Source organism: Phyllobates terribilis, unplaced genomic scaffold, assembly GCF_046119375.1.
Source record: "Phyllobates terribilis strain yellow unplaced genomic scaffold, ASM4611937v1 Scaffold_4__5_contigs__length_816908805, whole genome shotgun sequence".
NCBI classification, from domain to species: Eukaryota; Metazoa; Chordata; class Amphibia; order Anura; family Dendrobatidae; genus Phyllobates; species Phyllobates terribilis.
In genome coordinates this window covers 434,904,529-434,924,087 of record NW_027362764.1, presented here as the reverse complement: position 1 = coordinate 434,924,087, position 19,559 = coordinate 434,904,529, and the positions used below count along the sequence as shown (strand labels likewise).

General features: G+C 44.0%; 1 protein-coding gene across 1 annotated transcript in view; it reads left to right on the top strand.

Annotated features, from left to right (window-relative positions):
• Positions 1 to 19,559, top strand: part of CDH12 (cadherin 12) — a 1,546,793-nt gene that overhangs the window by 991,012 nt on the left and 536,222 nt on the right. The window contains exon 5 of the mRNA XM_073678634.1: positions 17,148 to 17,563. Within this exon, the coding sequence (XP_073534735.1) occupies positions 17,234 to 17,563 (330 nt within the window). The 5' untranslated portion in view covers positions 17,148 to 17,233. The remainder of the gene's footprint in view (positions 1 to 17,147; positions 17,564 to 19,559) is intronic.

The following is a 19,559-nucleotide window of genomic DNA, read 5'->3' as shown; positions in this document are numbered from 1 at the left end:
AAGCATCAAGCTTTGGGGGTTCTTTTCTGCAAAGGGGACAGGTTGACTGCACCATATTGAAGGGAGGATTGATAGTCATGTATCGAGAGATTTTGGCAAACAAACTCCTTCCCTCAGTAAGAGCATTGAAGATGGGTCTTTGCTGGGTTTTCCAGCATGATAATGACCCAAAACACACAGCCAGTGCAACTAAGGAGTGCCTCCGTAAGAGGCATTTCAAGGTCCTGTAGTGGCATAGCCAATTTCCAGACCTGAACCTAATAGAAAACCTCTGGAGGGAGCTGAAACTCAATGTTGCCCAGCGACAGTCTCGAAGCCTGAATAATCTGGAGAAGATCTGCATCGAGGAGTGGACCAAAATCTCTGCTGCAGTGTGTACAAAGTTGGTCAAGAACTACAAGAAACGTCTGACCTCTGTAATTGCAAACAAAGGTTTCTGTGCCAAATATTAAGTTCTGTTTTTCTTTTGTATCACATACTTATTTCATGCAATAAAATGCAAATTAGTTATGTAAAAATCATACAATGTGATTTTCTGTTTTTTTTTTAAAGATTCTGTCTCTCAAAGTTGAACTGTACCTGCAATAAAATTACAGACTTCTCCATTCTTTGTAGGTGGGAAAATTGCAAAATCAGCAGTGTATAAAATACTTATTTTCCCCATTGTATATGGGGGATTATGGAGGGTGCATTATATTATATAGAGGGCTATGAAAAGTGCATTATACTATTTGGAGGACTATGGGGAGTGCTTTAGTGCTTTATACTATATGGAAGACTATGGGGGGTGCATTATACTATTTGTAAGGCTATAGGGGGTGCATTATACTATATGGAGGACAATGGGGAGTGCATTATACTTCTGCTATGGTGCCCCATGACTTCTATGTGCACCCCTGGAGAGTATAATGTTTTTTTTCTATACATTAAAGACCAACAGAAGGACAGGGGACATATGGCAGGATGGGAGATATATATCAAGATAGGGCCAGGATAAGGGACATATTCTAGGATGGGGGATATTTATACCAGGATGGGGGGTTCCCTGATGCAAATCTTACATCTTACACCAGGGCCCATTTGACTCTAGACACGCCAGTGATAGACATTATTCCATATTAAGTACCCTCTGTAAAAAAATATATATATTGCATGGTCTTTCCAGAAGTTCTCTACAGTTAAACAAACAAATATGTAAGTGGATTCTTATCAGGCAGATGGTGGTGAAAAAAAAATAACATTTTGGTCTTTGTCTGATGAGTAAAAGTTACAGTTTGTGTGGGGAAAAGCTATTTACTGTAAGCTAAGAGCATAAACACAGTGTGCACCTAGCCTAATTTAAGCATCATTGACTTGAGAAATAAATCTATATAACAAGATTCCTTACAAAGTCATATTATTCCTTACTCTAGGGTGTAACAGAGGGGTGTTTTGCATATTTGGGAGCAAATTTCTTTTCCATTTCATTTCCATAGGCCCCAGACTGCCTTGAATACTTCTGTCCACAACTAGATCCCTCAGAATGTAATACAAAAACATCTTTGGCTCATCATTTTTCCACTCCAATCCCCACTTTTCCCCCATCTTAACTTAAACCATATAGTACTATAACCATATAAAGTGCCTCATGAAGTAATAATCCCTCTCCCTAGTGAACTAGAAAGTATTACCACCGACAATAACAGTGCACCACTTTTGCCTCCATGTAGTAATAATGCCTCTTCTGTGCCTTCATACGGTATTAGTATCCCCTTTGTGCCTCAACACAACATTAATGCCCTATGCCTCCCTAAACTAATAGAGCCCTTGTGTTTCTACATTGTAATAGGGTCCCTCCTGTGTCTCAAAAAAGCAAGTTTCGCGCCAACAAAGACTAATAGTGCTCCATGTCCCACTAGATAGTAATAGTGTCCCTCATTGCTCCAAATAGTAATAATGCCCTCTCTATGGCTCCAAATGCCTGTAAAGACCCCTTTACTGCCCCTTCACAAGACTAAACATTCTCTTTGTATGTCCCCCAATATTAATAGTTCCCTCATAAAGTCATCGTTCTTATTTTTGCCACATCACATTTATAATAGTTCCCCCACACGTTAATAGTTGTGCACCCACATAGCAATATACACTATTTATCTCACTTCACAATATTATTGTATAAAGTGGAAAAATCATTATTGTGAAGTGGAATTAATAGGGTATATAATGCTAAGTGAAAAAAAACAGTGGTAGATAAGATCATCAAATAGTTGGGCGTAGCAGAAGTGGAGCTGTCAGAAGCCATGCATGGATCCAGTCAGAGCAGCTGCACATGTACAAAAATGAAGGGAGAAATGATCCAGTGGAAATACACTGTGTTCCAAATTATTATGCAAATAATATTTTTGCAGATTTTCTCAAATTACCTGTATGAATTGCAGTCATTGTAATTTTCCAGTCAAATAACTATTAGAGTACAATTGAAAGGTTTTTGTACAAACTGCCTATGATAACAGTATATTTTTTAAAAAATAAAAAACTCAAACTGCACTCAAAATGCATGTTTCAAATTATTATGCACAGCAGAGTTTTCAACCTTTTCATTTTAATAAAGAACAAAAAAATGGTCATTTTTGAAATTATAAGCATTAGCAGGTTATTACAAACTGACATCAAACAGTTTTCAACTCAAAACTTTATTCTAGGTGATGTTTCATTTGCACATAGGACCCCTTGTTCGAAAGGAGCTTCTGAACTTTCTCGTCCATTGAATTTGTCAGGTTTTGGATGGTTTCTGCTTAAATTGTTTTGCATGAGGACTGAATACCCTCCCAGAGCTGTTGCTTAGATGTGAACTGCCTCCCGCCATCATAGACACTCCTTTTGATGATGCTCCAGAGGTTCTCAATGGGGTTGAGGTCAGGGGAGCATGGGTGCCACACCATAAGTTTGTCCCCTTTTATGCCCATAGCAGACAGAGATGCAGATGTGTTATGTGCAGCATGAGACGGGGCATTATCATGCATGAAAATGATCTTGCTGCGGAATGCACGGTTCTTCTTCTTGAACCATGGAAGGAAGTGCTGTTTGAGAAACTCAACATACATTGTGGAGTTTATCTTTACCCGTTCAGGGATCCTAAAAGGGCCGACAATCTCTCTCCCCATGATTCCAGCCCAAAACATTCCTCCACCTCCTTCTTGTTAGCGCCATAGCCGTGTTTGCATGGGGTGTCCATCAACCAGCCATCCTCCACTCCATCCATCTGGACCATCGTGATCATTTCATGCATGATAATGCCCCATCTCATGCTGCCCATAATGCCCCGTCTCATGCTGCACATAACACATCTGCATCCCTGCCTGCTATGGGCATAAAAGGGGACAAACTTATGGTGTGGCACCCATGCTCCCCTGTCCTCAACCCCATTGAGAACCTCTCCAGCATCATCAAAAGGAGTGTCTATGATGGCGGGAGGCAATTCACATCTAAGCAACAGCTCTGGGAGGGTATTCTGTCCTCATGCAAAACAATTGAAGCAGAAACCATCCAAAACCTGACAAATTCAATGGACGAGAGAGTTCAGAAGCTCCTTTCGAACAAGGGGTCCTATGTGCAAATGTAACATCACCTAGAATAAAGTTTTGAGTTGAAAACTGTTTGATTTCAGTTTGTAATAACCTGCTAATGCTTATAATTTCAAAAATTACCATTTTTTTGTTTTTTATTAAAATGAAAAGGTTGAAAACTCTGCTGTGCATAATAATTTGGAACAAGCATTTTGAGTGCAGTTTGAGTTTTTTATTTTTTTTTTAAATATACTGTTATCATAGCCAGTTTGTACAAAAACCTTTCAATTGTACTCTAATAGTTTTTTGACTGGAAAATTACAATGACTTCAATTCATATAGGTAATTTGGGAAAATCTGAGAAAATATTATTTGCATAATAATTTGGAACACAGTGTAGAGGCTCTCTTTAAAAAAAAACATTTATTTAATAATAACATTTATTTATTAACATTTATTCAAGTATAAAAAACTCCAGATATACAGGTTACGTAGACCATGAGTAAGACAGAGTGTCCTGTTAGCAGTATTTTATACTTGGTTAACTGTATACCCCAGGCCTGGATGCCACAAATATTAAAGGCTGTGTCTGAGAGCAGGAGGGAGGTTCACTGGTTAGGGACAATTAGCATACAGCACCTCCTGTCCCAGGCAAGTAGGGGGAGCTGGCTGCCCCTATAAAAGCTGGAACTGGGGGCAGGGTTAGGGAGAACTGGACGACCTAGCTCAGGAGTGAGACTAGTCCCAGAGAAGGAGGGACAGTTCAGCTGTAGCTGAGGAGGTTGTGAGTAGTGTTGAGCCACCCCCGTAGTGTTCGAGTTCGGTTCGGTTCGTCGAACACCCGTGTGTTCGCCGAACTGTTCGTCGAACTGTTCGTCGAACACCGTTAAAACCAATGGCAGGCAAACAAAAACACATAGAAACACAGAGAAAACACCTTCAAAGGTGTCCAAAAGCTGACAAACTGCTCAGAAGACATAACTAACACATGGAAAAGTGACAAGTACATGTAGTCATGCGAAAATAAAAGAGGTGGAGGAGTAAAAGGAGGGGGAGACACAGATATAGGCATGTCATGCCCTTCTAAAATCCAAAAAGTGAGAAGCCGACACGGCCAGTCCGCTCCTGCCCGTGCCACCTCCGTGTCGCCGGGTTTGTGCCAGAGCCGCGGTGAACCCTGATGACCAGCCCCCCTCTCCCAATACTGGTGCCTGTCCGCTGGTGGGTCGAGCGAGCCCCCCTGTGGTGGAGGCAGCTCTAAGCTTTTTAATTTAAAATGTCTCTCTAATTTGAATGAATACACTTTAAATCCATTTACAAGGATCTATTGGAGGGCAAGTCTCATGCCAGCAGCCGCGTAATTCCAGCTCCAGTAGCGTCCACTAAAGCTGCTGCAGTTAAAAAGCTTTTATAAGGATCGAGCTCGGCTGTCCACCGCAAGGCATCCTACTGCCAGTCCCAGCCCCTATGCCTTGGGGTGCCTCCTGATGCTCTTCACTGAGTATCCCATGGTCCCGAAGCATTTCCTTTGAAAAAATTAAGTGTCTAAACTACAGGTGGTGTAGCTTGCTTAACAGCCGGGATAATCCGCTGACTAGCAGACACTGCTACTAGGCACAAAGTATTTCCTGGGCTAGATGCAGTTAAAAATTTGTAATTAGATACTCTCGTTGGATGCTGAGAAAGCATTCCATAGAGTCTCCTGGCACGCCATATATGATTCTCTTAAAAATCTTGGGGTAGGGGTCTAGGGGACCCTTTTATAGCCAAAATCACAGCCCTGTATCACAATACGTCACCTAGGCTGAAGATAAATGGAACTGTAGCACCCTGAGGGCTCGGTTGCTACAGAGGTATTGCACCTAACCCAGAGGTGTGATATCTCACTCTCAGGTAAGGATGGAGTGTGGATCAGGACCCGACACCTGCATGCATTACACCACATTGCCGCCTCTGAGATAGGCATGACAGTCCATGTCCCTGGCTGGAGTGGGGGGAGGGAACACTGAGGAAGGGGAACCCTGTAGTGCAGGAGCAGGGAGGAAGCAGTTCCTGGGTGCATTGAGAAGGGAGTATAAAAGGTGGGCACCATCTTAGTTCAGTGCAGAGAAGTCTGAGCAGAAGTGGCAGGGAGCAGGGGCTCTGCATGAGCTCTGCTCCGGAGGCTGGCCTAGTAACAGAGGCCCAGGCCTGGAAGAGGGAGAAGGAAGGAAGAGGAGCGGAGAAGGCTCCAGGAACGAGGAATGAAGGGATCCCAGGGGTGCGGACGGGCGAGTCGCCACCGCACGCCCGAATCCACCTGCGTGGAGGGGTCAGGCCAAAGGGGGAGACCGGTCCCTGAAACTAGTGGAGGCAGGAAACGACCCTCAGCTAGAAACCGGAGGCTGTGACATTTTATGTGGCGCAGCCCCTCGCTACATCCGCTAGGAAGGAACCACATAGGGTCAGGGAAACTGGCGCCAAGTTTACCAAGAGGAGGCCCGAGGCAGCTAGACAGAAGGGTTGGTAAGAAAGGCCAGACAAAGGACACACAAAGGGGGTCCTGTGAAGCGCTCCAAAGTTATCTGGGAGATGTCTGAGCACCTCACCTGGTGAGCACAGTACGACGTGGGCAGCCGTTACCTGCAGACGTGGTCTGGATAATAAGAACTGTGAGTAAAGGCCCTGGACTGCATCACTGACTCCTTGTCGTTACTGCTGCTGCCCTGCACCATCACCCCCATCCTCCGCATACACTGCCCTGAGGCTATACTCCTCCCGTGGGGAGTTATGCTACGCTCTGATGCACCCACAACACCAGCCTCAGCGGTCTGCCCTGCAGCGGCGGTTCACTCTGACCGCAATCCACGGGTGGTGTAGTCGGACATTTAAACATCAAAACCACATAAATAGTTCCGCCACTGGTTTGACCACCCTGAGCCACGGAACCGGGTCGCCGCCACGAAGACTACAACCACCAGCATCCACCAAAAAGGGTCCGGCTCAGGGTGTCCCAAAGCCCAGGGGGTGCATCAGAACATTTTCATCACCTTTCACAATCACCAATGGGACAAGGCAGGGATGTCCTCTGTCCCCTCTCTTATGCATCCTAGTGACGGAGCACCTGCTCTCATCAATTCGCCATAACCCCAATATTAGGTGTATTGAGGTGGGAGGCACCGAGTACAAGTGCTCTCTATTTGCTGATGATGTCCTAGTATATATCACTCAATCACATATATCCATCCATGCTGTTATGGCTGAAATAGATCACTTTGTTACATGGTCAAATTTTAAAATCAATGCAGCGAAGTCTGAGGCCCTTGATGTCTCCCTCCCCAAATCCATATAGGATTCCATCCAGTCCAACTTTCCCTTTGCCTGGCCCTCACAGGGTATCAAATACTTAGGAATTCCTATTCATAGAGACCTCTCCCATCTATGTTATCTTAATTTTGGGCCCTTTATTGAACAACTCCATACAGACCACGGTTGGCAAGTTAGAACTGTAAGATTCACTACGTGAACCACTGGTGTTTTGTGGAAAAGCACATGTACACTGCGTTCCAAATTATTATGCAAAAAGTGTTTAGGAGTGATAAGGGAAGAATTTGTTTGTTTGTCAGTTAAACTCATTGATGGTGATGTGTGTCAGGGCTCTTTATATCACTGTAAGTAATTGCAGACACCTGTGCTAATTAGTTTGGCAGGTGTGTCCAATGAAAGGCAAGACTACTTAAGAAGGTTGTCTCACATTATTAAGCAGCCTACATTTTCTGCCAAAATGGGAAAGAAAAAGGATGTGTCGGCTGCTGAGAAGCAACAAATTGTGGAGTGTTTAGGTCAAGGCATGACTACAATCAACATTGTGCGATGATCAGGATGAAGTGTCTTGGCAATCAAGAAGTATGTAGCTGATTCACAGTACACACGTGTGCGTGCTGATAAGGGCAAATTGAGGACTCTTTCCTACAGGCAATTACGTCAGGTTTAAAGAGCAGCGGCAAAAAAGCCTTGTCATAGCAGCAGACAAGTTTTTGAAGCTGCTTGTGCCTCCAACGTCCCCCGAACAACAAGATGCAGGGTCCTTCAGAGGTTTGCAGCTGTGCATAGGCCATCCTGTCGACCTCCTCTATCCACTTCAGACAAGCAGAAACGGCTCCAGTGGGCCAAACATTACATGAAGACTGATTTCAAAACTGTTTTGTTCACGGATGAGTGCCGTGCAGCGGTCGATGGTCCAGATGGATGGAGTGGAGGATGGCTGGTTGATGGACACCCCACGCAAACACGGCTACAGCGCCAACAAGGAGGAGGTGGAGAAATGTTTTGGGCTGGAATCATGGGGAGAGAGATTATCGGCCCCTTTAGGATCCCTGAAGGCGCTAAAGATGAACTCCATAATGTATGTGGATTTTCTCAAACAGCACTTCCTGCCATGGTTCAAGAAGAAGAACCGTGTATTTCACAGCAAGATCATTTTTCTGCATGATAATGCACCATCTCATGCTGCACATAAAACATCTGCATCTCTGGCTGATATGGGCATAAAAGGGGACAAACTTATGGTGTGACCCCCATGCTCCCCTGACCTGTATCCCATTCAGAACCTTTGGAGCATCATTAAAAGGATTGTCTATGATGGTGGGAGGCAGTTCACATCTAAGCAACAGCTCTGGGAGGGTATTCTGTCCTCATGCAAAACAATTGAAGCAGAAACCATCCAAAACCTGACAAATTCAATGGACTAGAGAGTTCAGAAGCTCCTTTCGAACAAGGGGTCCTATGTGAAAATGTAACATCACCTAGAATAAAGTTTTGAGTTGAAAACTGTTTGATTTCAGTTTCTAACAACCTGCTAATGCTTATAATTTCAAAAATGACCATTTTTTTGGTCTTTATTAAAATGAAAAGGTTGATCGAAAAGTTTGGGGGATCTAAGAGTGTGGCAACCCAGTAGTCATGATTACTTCGAATTCTGACAATATGAGGGTCATGCTGCAGGTAGTGCAGCAAGAAGGTACTTATGTGTCTTGCGCATCTCGGAGCCCCAAAATTATTTTCTGGGCTAGATGCAGCTAAAAATTATTATTAATTTTAAATCTGGTGAAGCTTTAGTATAGATGGCCTAATAGGATCAGTGCTGCACACTGCTACAAAGCCCAAATTATTTTCCAGTCAAGATACAGATAAACATGATTAGTAATTTTAAATCTGGTGGAGCTTATTATAGATGGCCTAATAGAATCAGTGTTGCACACTGCTACAAAGCCCAAAATATTTTCCAGCTAAGATACAGATAAACATGATTAGTAATTTGAAAGCTTAAAACGGTTGGTAGGGTGATTTTAACCATTCATCAAGCTTTTACTCTCCCCAGGATGACACAGGGGTAGAAAAGTCATTTCGGATCCATGATTTGTTCATCTTTATGAACGTGAGTCTGTCTACATTATCAGTGGAAAGCCGCGTGCGCTTATCTGTCAGCACACCACCAGCAGCGCTGAACACACGTTCAGACAGAACGCTGGCTGCGGGGCATGACAAGATCTCCAAGGTGTAAGTGGCTAGCTCCGGCCATTTATCCAGATTGGAAGCCCAAAAAGAGCAAGGGTCCAGTGACACAGTCGTGGCTTCAATGTTTACTTGGAGATACTCCTGTACCATCGTCTCTAGGCGTTGACTATGTGTCAGACTTCTTGTCTCCTGTGGCCTTGCAAAGGATGGGCTAAAAAAGTGGTGAAATGATTCCGCAAAATTGATGTTACCAGCAGATACTGTGGTTCTGTTACGGTTTGAGTGCTGAACACTTGACGGTCCCACGGTTGGCAAGTTGGAACTGTGAGATTCACTACGTGCACCACTGGTATTTTGTGGAAAAGCACATGTAAGATTCTGCAACAGTCTCTGCTGATACTCCTGCATGCGTTCATCGCTTTCTATGGCAGGAATAATTTCTGCAAATTTACTTTTGTACCGGGGATCTAACAGTGTGGCAACCCAGTAGTCAGGATTATTTCTAATTCTCACAATTCGAGGGTCATGTTGCAGGTAGTGCAGCAAGAAGGCACTCATGTGTGTTGCGCATCCAGGAGCACCAAGTCCCTGTTGTGTTGGTGGCGAGGTAACAATCATGCTTCCTTCCTCTGTCCTCTCCCCCCAACCTCGCACAACAGAAATGTGATCAAGGTCTCCCTCATCTGATGAGTCTTCCATCAGTTCGTCCTCCACTTCTTCCTGGGCTCCTGCACCTTCCTCACTAGTTTGGCTGCTACCATGCGCCCTGGTAAAACCATCTCCCCCACCCTCACATGCCTGCAGCCTTGGTGCTGTCGACCGTCTGGACCTTGCAGATGTTAGCCCTTCTGCATACAACTCCTCCTCCTCTACTTCCTCCACCTCCTCTTGTGCCACCACCTGACTCCGAATTCTGTTTAACATGTGCTCCAGCATGTAAATCACCGGAATAGTCATGCTGATAATGGCATCGTCAGCACTAAACATCTTCGTCGCCATTTCAAAACTGTGCAGAAGGGTGCATAGGTCCCTGATCTGAGACGACTCCTCCAGCGTGATTTGCCCCACCTCTGAATCTCGTTGGCCCAGGCTATACGTCAGAACGTATTGCACCAGGGCTTGTCGGTGCTGCCACAGTCGCTGCAACATGTGCAGAGTTGAATTCCACCGGGTAGGCACATCGCATTTTAGCCGGTGAAGTGGCAGGCCCAACGACTTCTGTAGAGATGTAAGTCGCTGAGCTGCGGGATGCGAACGGCGGAAGTGAGCACACAGCGACCGTGCCCTCTGCAGAAGGCCATCTAGTCTGGGATAGTGGGCTAAAAATTGCTGGACAACCAGGTTCAACACGTGAGCCATACAAGGCACGTGTGTGACATTGCCCCGGCGAAGGGCCGCACCCAGGTTTGCAGCATTGTCGCACATGGCCTTCCCTGGTTTCAGGTCCAGTGGAGACAACCATTCATGAAATTGGTTCTCCAGAGCTGACCACAACTCCTCAGCTGTGTGACTCACATTTCCCAGACATTTCAATGTAAAAACCGCCTGATGACGTTGAGCCCTACTGCCAGCATAGTAAGGAGGTGTGCAGGATCCCTTCTGTGCAGTTAGAAAGCTTGTGGCATGACCAGACAGGCTTTGGGTGCAGGTGGAAGACCGAGAGGAGGTTGAGGAGGCAGAAGCAGTGGAGGAACTTTGACATAAAGAGGATTGACGCACAACTCGTGGGGACGGCAAGACTTGGACAGCAGCCCCTTGTCCTGCTGTCACCATAGTTACCCAGTGCCCAGTCAGCGACATGTAACGCCCCTGTCCATGCCTACTCGTCCAAGTGTCTGTGGTGAAATGCACCCTATCACACACAGAGTTTCTCAAAGAAGCGGTGATGTTGTGTGCGACATGCTGGTGGAGCGCAGGCACACCTTTCTTTGAGAAGTAGTGCCGACTGGGCATCTGGTACTGGGGCACTGCGACGGACATAAGGTCTCGAAAATCCTCTGTGTCCACCAGGCGGAAAGGCAGCATTTCTGTAGCCAAGAGCTTGCAGATGGTGAAATTCAACCTCTTAGCTTTCTCATGGCTAGGAGGAAATGGTCTTTTACTTGTCCACATCTGAGGGACCGAGGGCTGGCTATTGTGCTTAGACGGGGTTGATAAGGTTGTCCCAGGCAAACTGCCGCTCTGTGAGGAAGATGCAGGTGGACATGTTAGGTTGCCTTGATCCAAAGGTGGTGCTATCGATGTCGGACAGCGCTCAACACCAGCTGGTGTTACCACCTCCAAAGAAAATGATGACCTGACAATCACTCTGGCTGTTGCGGGTAAAGAGGTGGCAGGTCTGCGCCCAAAAACAGGTGTGACTGCTGTCCCCCCAGTCACAGAGGATGAAGAGGCCGCGGATGCACACGATATGGCAGAAGGTGGTTGGCCCGGCCGGCTAGGCCGCATCGTAGCACACTGAGCTTCCCACTGCAACTTATGCTTCATGTCCATGTGCCGGTTCATGCATGAAGTACTCAAACTATGTATTTTTTGGCCTCTACTTAGCTTTTGCTGACAAATATTACAGATAGCACGAGTTGGGTCATCTTTATCGATCTGAAAAAATGCCCAGGCTATGCAAGGCTTAGCACCCATGCGACCTGAAGAGCCACCATGACTTGTGGTGAGAGGCAGAGTTGTGTTTGAGGATGCGGTTGTTGACGTGCTTCCAGTACTACGTCTCTGTCCAGGAAGGCGCAACCTGATCTCGTCGTCACTAGCATCTTCCTCCACCTCCTCTGCTGACCTCATCTCTTGGCTGACTGTGGGTTGACAGTAAGTGGGATCTCCAACCTCATCATCATCACCCTGTGCGTTATCACACCCGTCGTCCTCAGAGCCAACCTGTTCCTGCCCTGACAAAAAACTAAAGTTGTCGCTCCAATCAGGTATTTGAGTCTTATCATCGTCTTCCTCATTGTCTCCACCAACAGGAGTTTTAGTTTGGGAATGAGGGTCTACATTATGGTCAGAACCTTCTGCGTCTGGTCCTGGATCCGACTCATAAAGATTCTGGGCATCAGTGCAGATCATTTCCTCGTCTGGATTCACAGAAGCGCTGGAGTCGACCTCTGATTCCCAGGCTATAGTATGAGTAAACAGCTCTGCAGACTCAACCATCTGTTCTACCTCATACTCAGACGGGCAGCTGGAGATTTGGGAGCTGTGAGGAAGCAAGTGCGATTGGGGTGACACCTTTGAGGACTGGAGTATTTGTGATGTTGAAGTTGATGTGGAGGAGAGCCCACTTAAAGGAGCACTTGATATCCGTTGAAGCACCTGCTGTCTTTGTGCCTCATCTGGAATTTGTAGCGATTGACGTGGCCGTAAGAAAGGGATCTTATCACATTGTCCGCTAAAAGAAGTAGACATTTTAGTTTGGCTGGAAGATGGTCTTTCTTCTGCAGATGTTACTGTTGCTTTAACACCTACCCCACGGACACAACCTTTTTTCCCCTTCCCAACACGCCTATTCCCCTTTCCACCAGCAGCAGGCCTTTTTCCACTCATTTTGGTGGTTAACTAATTCACAACTCTGGAGTTGTTTGCACAAAAAAACAATGGATGGGAACCGAGCAGAGCTGAGTGGCCAAACTGTGGTATTAGGCCAAAACTATTGGCTGGGTTAGATGCAGAAAAAAATTATATTCAATTTGCAACCTGATGGAGGTCTGTATAGATGGATTAATAGAAAAAGTCCCACACACAGCTAGAAGCCCAATATTTTTTCAGAGGTAGATGCAGAAAAAAATATATTCAGTTTGCAACCTGATGGAGGTCAGTATAGATGGACTAATACAACAAGTCAAACACAGCTAGAAGCCCAATATTTTTTCAGAGGTAGATGCAGAAAAAAATATATTCAGTTTGCAACCTGATGGAGGTCTGTATAGATGGATTAATAGAACAAGTCCCACACACAGCTAGAAGCCCAATATTTTTTCAGAGGTAGATACAGAAAAAAATATATTCAGTTTGCAACCTGATGTAGGTCTGTATAGATGGATTAATAGAACAAGTCCCACACACAGCTAGAAGCCCAATATTTTTTCAGAGGTAGATGCAGAAAAAATATATTCAGTTTGCAATCTGATGGAGGTCTGTATAGATGGATTAATAGAACAAGTCCCACACACAGCTAGAAGCCCAATATTTTTTCAGAGGTAGATGCAGAAAAAAATATATTCAGTTTGCAACCTGATGGAGGTCTGTATAGATGGATTAATAGAACAAGTCCCACACACAGCTAGAAGCCCAATATTTTTTCAGAGGTAGATGCAGAAAAAAATATATTCAGTTTGCAACCTGATGGAGGTCTGTATAGATGGATTAATAGAACAAGTCCCACACACAGCTAGAAGCCCAATATTTTTTCAGAGGTAGATGCAGAAAAAAATATATTCAGTTTGCAACCTGATGGAGGTCAGTATAGATGGACTAATACAACAAGTCCCACACACAGCTAGAAGTCCAATATTTTTTCAGAGGTAGATGCAGAAAAAATATATATTCAGTTTGCAACCTGATGGAGGTCTGTATAGATGGATTAATAGAACAAGTCCCACACACAGCTAGAAGCCCAATATTTTTCAGAGGTAGATGCAGAAAAGAATATATTCAGTTTGCAACCTGATGGAGGTCTGTATAGATGGATTAATAGAACAAGTCCCACACACAGCTAGAAGCCCAATATTTTTTCAGAGGTAGATGCAGAAAAAAATATATTCAGTTTGCAACCTGATGGAGGTCTGTATAGATGGATTAATAGAACAAGTCCCACACACAGCTAAAAGCCCAATATTTTTTCAGAGGTAGATGCAGAAAAAAATATATTCAGTTTGCAACCTGATGGAGATCTGTATAGATGGATTAATAGAACAAGTCCCACACACAGCTAGAAGCCCAATATTTTTTCAGAGATAGATGTAGAAAAAAATTATATTCAATTTGCAACCTGATGGAGTTCAGTATTGATGGACTAATAGAATGATGCTATGCCCAAAAGATTTTACTTCACTAGGTGCAGTAAAAAAATTGGTATTCTATACACAGGTGGTATATCTTGCCGCACAGATAGGCTACTCCACTGACTAACACACTCTGCAATAGGCCAAAAAGGATTACCTTTGCTAGATTCAGCCAAATGCTGTGAAAAAAACTTGCACAGCACTGGCACAGACCTGCCTGGCAAAAACTGATAGGAACTGATGTAACCTAGTCCTGAAAAGGACTCCAATTACAATTAGTCTTTACTCCCACAATCTATCTATTTAAGAGCACAGACCTGCCTGATAAAAGTCGTAGGAAATGCTGTAACCTAGTCCTTAAAAGGACTGCAATCACAACTATTCCCTACTCCCAAGCTATCTGTAGATTTGTGCGAAAATTGGCTTGAAATTAACAAGGTATAGCACACACAGCAACAGCGGTGCCGTCTAACACGCAGCTGCAGAAGTGAGAAAATGGTGGCGATGGGGAAAATGGCTTGGTCTTATAGGGCAAGGACATGTGACATACACTGCCAATGACACATGCCCTTGCTTGTGTGAAAAAAAGCACTTCGCTCCATGTGTGCGCTGCTGATAGGCTGACAGATTGCACCTCCCCACTGCAAATGCGGGAAAGAGAAAAAAAAATGGAGATCTTCATTGTTCCTGCAGAGATCCATCCCCTGCCCCTCCCCCCACCCCGCTGTACACTCAAACTGCGTATTAACATTAATTTTCATCATTACTGAGAAAAAATCCAGTTATGATTTTGGTGCACGAACAGTTATCGAACATAACCTCGAACAGCCGAATTTTTCTCAAATTGTTCGTGTTCGCCGAACGGCTCGAACACCGCCCAAAACAGCTCGAATTTGAGATTGGCGAACAGTTCGAGTAGAACAACGCTCATCTCTAGTTGTGAGTCAGTGGAGGAACTGCTAGCCAGGGACATACTGCGCCGAGAGTCTGTCCTGGCAGAATGGGAGTATAACCTACTGGACATTTTGGTCCGAGGCTGTAAAGACTCTAAGTTCAGCAGCCGAGAACCAATCCACGAGGGATTTCATGTCCTTTGGCCTAAAAAGCCCGGAGGCTCCGCCACAACAGAAGGGACCAGCAAAGCAAAGAGAGGCCAGAGGTAAAAGGAGCCCAAGTTGCAAGCCATACGGGTGAGAGTACACGGCACGCTCAGAGACGTGGGCTATTTTACCACTAAAGGGGGGGGAATAGTCAGGAAGAGCTTAGAGAGCACGGTAGGCCTACACCCTCACCCTGACCAGAGGGGCTTTCCGAGTGTTCTCAGACATCCAGGCCCCCTTCTAGCCGGTACTGTTGTTGGGTCATTACCATCTGTTATAAAAAAGAACTGTTTAAGCGGACTCTGCATTCTGACCGTCGCGGACGGAACTATCACCCCCAACATCCACCTACACTACCCTGGGGCTACACTCCTCCCGTGGGGAGTTATTCTACCTCTGTGCTGCACACCAACACCAGCCCCAGTGGCTTGCCCTGCAGCGGTGGTTATCCCTGACCGTAATCCACGGGTGGCGTAGCCGGACATTTAAAGCGCTGATTGAGAGACCGCCATTTGGTCTGACCACCCTGAGCCATGGGACTGGGCTGCCACCACTACTACCCCCAGCATCGTACAGGGGCCCAGTCTCGAGTGCCCCGCGGCCCAGGGGGCGAGTCATATACCTCGAGTTCTTTATACTTGAATAAATTTTAAGTTTTATTTTTTAAAGAAAGCCTCTATTTCCTCTGGGGGCACTATTATGTAGTGATGGTGATCCCACACATTCAAAATTGTTTCTCCATATAGTGATATTTCCTATTTGTGCCCCCACATATAACCATTGTCCCTCTATCAGTATTTCAATGCCCATTTTTGCCAATAAAAACAAAATTAACTTGGGCTCATCTTACACCATTCATACAATGAGCAGCCTTGTCCTTTTCCTCCTCTGTCTACCTACTGCCGCCTTTAGCCTGGCTCAGGCATCCTGGAGAAATAAAGGCTTCACGCCACTTAACTCTGGACCTCTGGCAGACCAAAGACCTAACTCTGCATTTGGCTAAGCACAGTAATTGGAGGATTAGGAAGCCCATGGCTTCCAGCTCTGACGTAGTTTTCAACTGTATTTGCGTTCTGAGGGTGCGGATACAGTTGAATCTGCTGCTTGTTCAGGACATTTGACTCCTCTTCTTGGAGTCTCCTCTACTTCCTGGAGTCTTATGAATATTAATGGACAGTTGGCAAGTAGGCTATCAAAGCCATATTTGGCCTCTTTCACAGTATACATCAGAATTTATTTGTCAGTATTATTTGCATTAATAAGCTTTCTCCTTTTATGTTCTTTTCCTGGTTTTAGCTTACAAAATACTACTGCAAAATTCTGAACAAAAATTATTCTGCCTTATCCACACATGCAGGACAATAGATGCAGAAACCCAGCACCATATGCCAATATTGTGGCCCCTATTGACAAATCTTTATGATTTGCTCACCTCTAGTGCCTACTACAGAGCAATCACAATGCACATACAGACTCTACCTTGCAAACACACTGCATAATAAAATATTTATTATGGAGTCTGAAGGGCCCCCTAATGAATAAATGCTATACAATGGGAATCTAAAGTACATTTGCTTCATTTTTTTTTAGATAATACATGTTATATTTCCAACTGCCTTGGATTAATAACACTCTAGTGGATTTTAAATAAAAAATGTATATGTTCTAAATATAGATTTCGATATTTTAATATTATGTCCCATGAATAGTCCCAAATTGACATTGTTTAATATCAATATATATTGTATTCAAATATTAGTGTTTAGGTCACCCGGGACTCCTCTGCATCCTCACAGCATCATTATATATCTATTGCTTTTGTTATATTTCCTCACATATATCTTTATATAACTTATTAAAATGCATTTCTTCTTGTTTATCTCTATTCATTTTAATGTTTATGATGAGAAAAACAAATCTGTCCTGCCACTATATCTACTTTACTGCATTTCTCTACAGTCTATGCAAATAATAACATTTCTTTTATGATATTACAGGAATCCATTGGTGAATTTCAATGTGAGGACAGAATTGTCAACTGAAGAAATACTTTTTATGCACATTTTACATCAGTAGAACTTGTATGGTGAGGAAAAGGTGCACATCAAACTGGATCCTACAGTTTTACAGCAAGTGTTGGAGTTTTAACTACCGGGCAGTAGGGACGTCTTTTCCAATGCTTACAAGGAACTGCTTATCGCTGCTTCTTTGGTTCCTTTTCGATGGAGGTCTGTTAACACCACTGCATCCCCAGCCACCACCACAAACTTCAACATCCAAGCAAAGGGAAAATGTTATCATCGCAATGTCTGGAAGGAGATCTGCAGCACAAAGAGTTAAGCGTGGTTGGGTATGGAATCAGTTTTTCGTACTGGAAGAATACATGGGATCTGAACCACAATATGTGGGAAAGGTAATTTTCTTAAATACCCTTTAAGTTTATGAAGTCATTATATGCTGGGGTAGAAAAACTTTAAGATGACCTGTGAGCAGGTGTTAGGATCCTTATTTGAAGAAATGGCTGAAATGTCGCTTTGAAGGTGATTAAAATGAAATTTATTCTGAAGAAAATCATTTTGTTGTTCGTTTGTAATCAGTCATGGAAGGTTATGCCGATGATGACAAATGTGCAGCGGGCCTGGATGCTGAAGTTGGGCTTCTCTTGCCAGTCTGAGCATTATCCAAACCTCACAGTTCACTGATTTTTCATGATCTGCCTCCTCTGACCAAAATCTCTTGTAGACACAATAATTACTAGGAATTGGGCATGCGCAGTAATTCTAAATGATGTCATTGAGCTGTTAAATCGATCAGCGCATGTGCAGCCCCCAGCAATAACAGAGGAGGCAGGTTAAGAAAAGCAGGGAGCTGTTTGATGACATTGGGATTATTACTCAGATGGGCAGGAGAATATCAATTTCGCCGACAGCCCTGTTGCACTTGCGTCTCATTAACATAGAACTTCCATGACTGATTACAGATAAATGACAAAATGGATTTTTCATCAAAGATATAATATTAATCAGCCTCAAAGCACCATATTTTTTTAGTTATAAATCCAAAATATTTCTAACAAGTCCTTCTTAAAAGGAACCTGCAACATGATTCATGCTCCCCATACCATGGCCAGCAAGAATTTGAGCCTGGCTACATGATTGCAGACAGTTATCTTTTTCATGAGATAGACATGACTGGTCTGGCTCAGCCCCTAAGTGACTTTTCAAAGCCCTTCTGCAGGTGATTGACTCCCATGTATGTACAGTATATGAAATACTTACCTGGCTGCATTTACTCAGCCAGGCTCTAATTCATGTTGCTCGTGGTTCACCCAGCATGAATTTAGTGACAGGTTAATATCGAGAAATGAGTTTGTCATTTAGCATATTTCAGTGGCACAGACTTATAAAAACAAGTGCAATGAAAAGTAGAAGCATGTCCCAACTGAAAAAGCGAAATTACAACTCTAATTTTTGTAATACAACCTGATTGCAATGTACAGTGGTGGCCAAAAGTATTAGCACCCCTGCACTTCTGTCAGATAATACTCAGTTTCTTCCTGAAAATGATTGCAATCACAAATTCTTTGGTATTATTATCTTCATTTAATTTGCTTGCAAGGAAAAAACACAAAAGAGAATGAAGCAAAAATCAAATCATTGATGATTTCACACAAAACTCCAAAAATGGGCCAGACAAAAGTATTGGCACCCTCAGCCTAATACTTGGTTGCACAACTTTTAGCCAAAATAACTGTGAACAACCGCTTCCAGTAACCATCAATAAGTTTCTTACAATGCTCTGCTGGAATTGTAGACCATTTTTCTTTGGCAAACTGCTCTAGGTCCCTGATATTTGAAGGGTGCCTTCTCCAAACTGCCATTTTGAGATCTCTCCACAGATGTTCTATTGGATTCAGGTCTGGACTCATTGCTGGCCACCTTAGAAGTCTCCAGTGCTTTCTCGCAAACCATTTTATAGTGCTTTTGGAAGTGTGTTTTGGGTCATTGTCCTGCTTGAAGACCCATGACCTCTGAGGGAGACCCAGCTTTCTCACACTGGGCCCTACATTATGCTGTAAAATTTGTTGGTAGTCTTCAGACTTCATAATGCCATGCACACGGTCAAGCAGTCCAGTGCCAGAGGCAGCAAAGCAACCCGAAAACATCAGGGAACCTCCGCCATGCTTGACTGTAGGGACCGTGTTCTTTTCTTTGAATGCCTCTTTTTTTTTCCTGTACACTCTATGTTGATGCTTTTTCCCAAAAAGCTCTACTTTTGTCTCATCTGACCAGAGAACATTCTTCCAAAACATTTTAGGCTTTCTCAGGTAAGTTTTGGCAAACTCCAGCCTGGCTTTTTTATGTCTCGGGGTAAGAAGTGGGGTCTTCCTGGGTATCCTACCATACAGT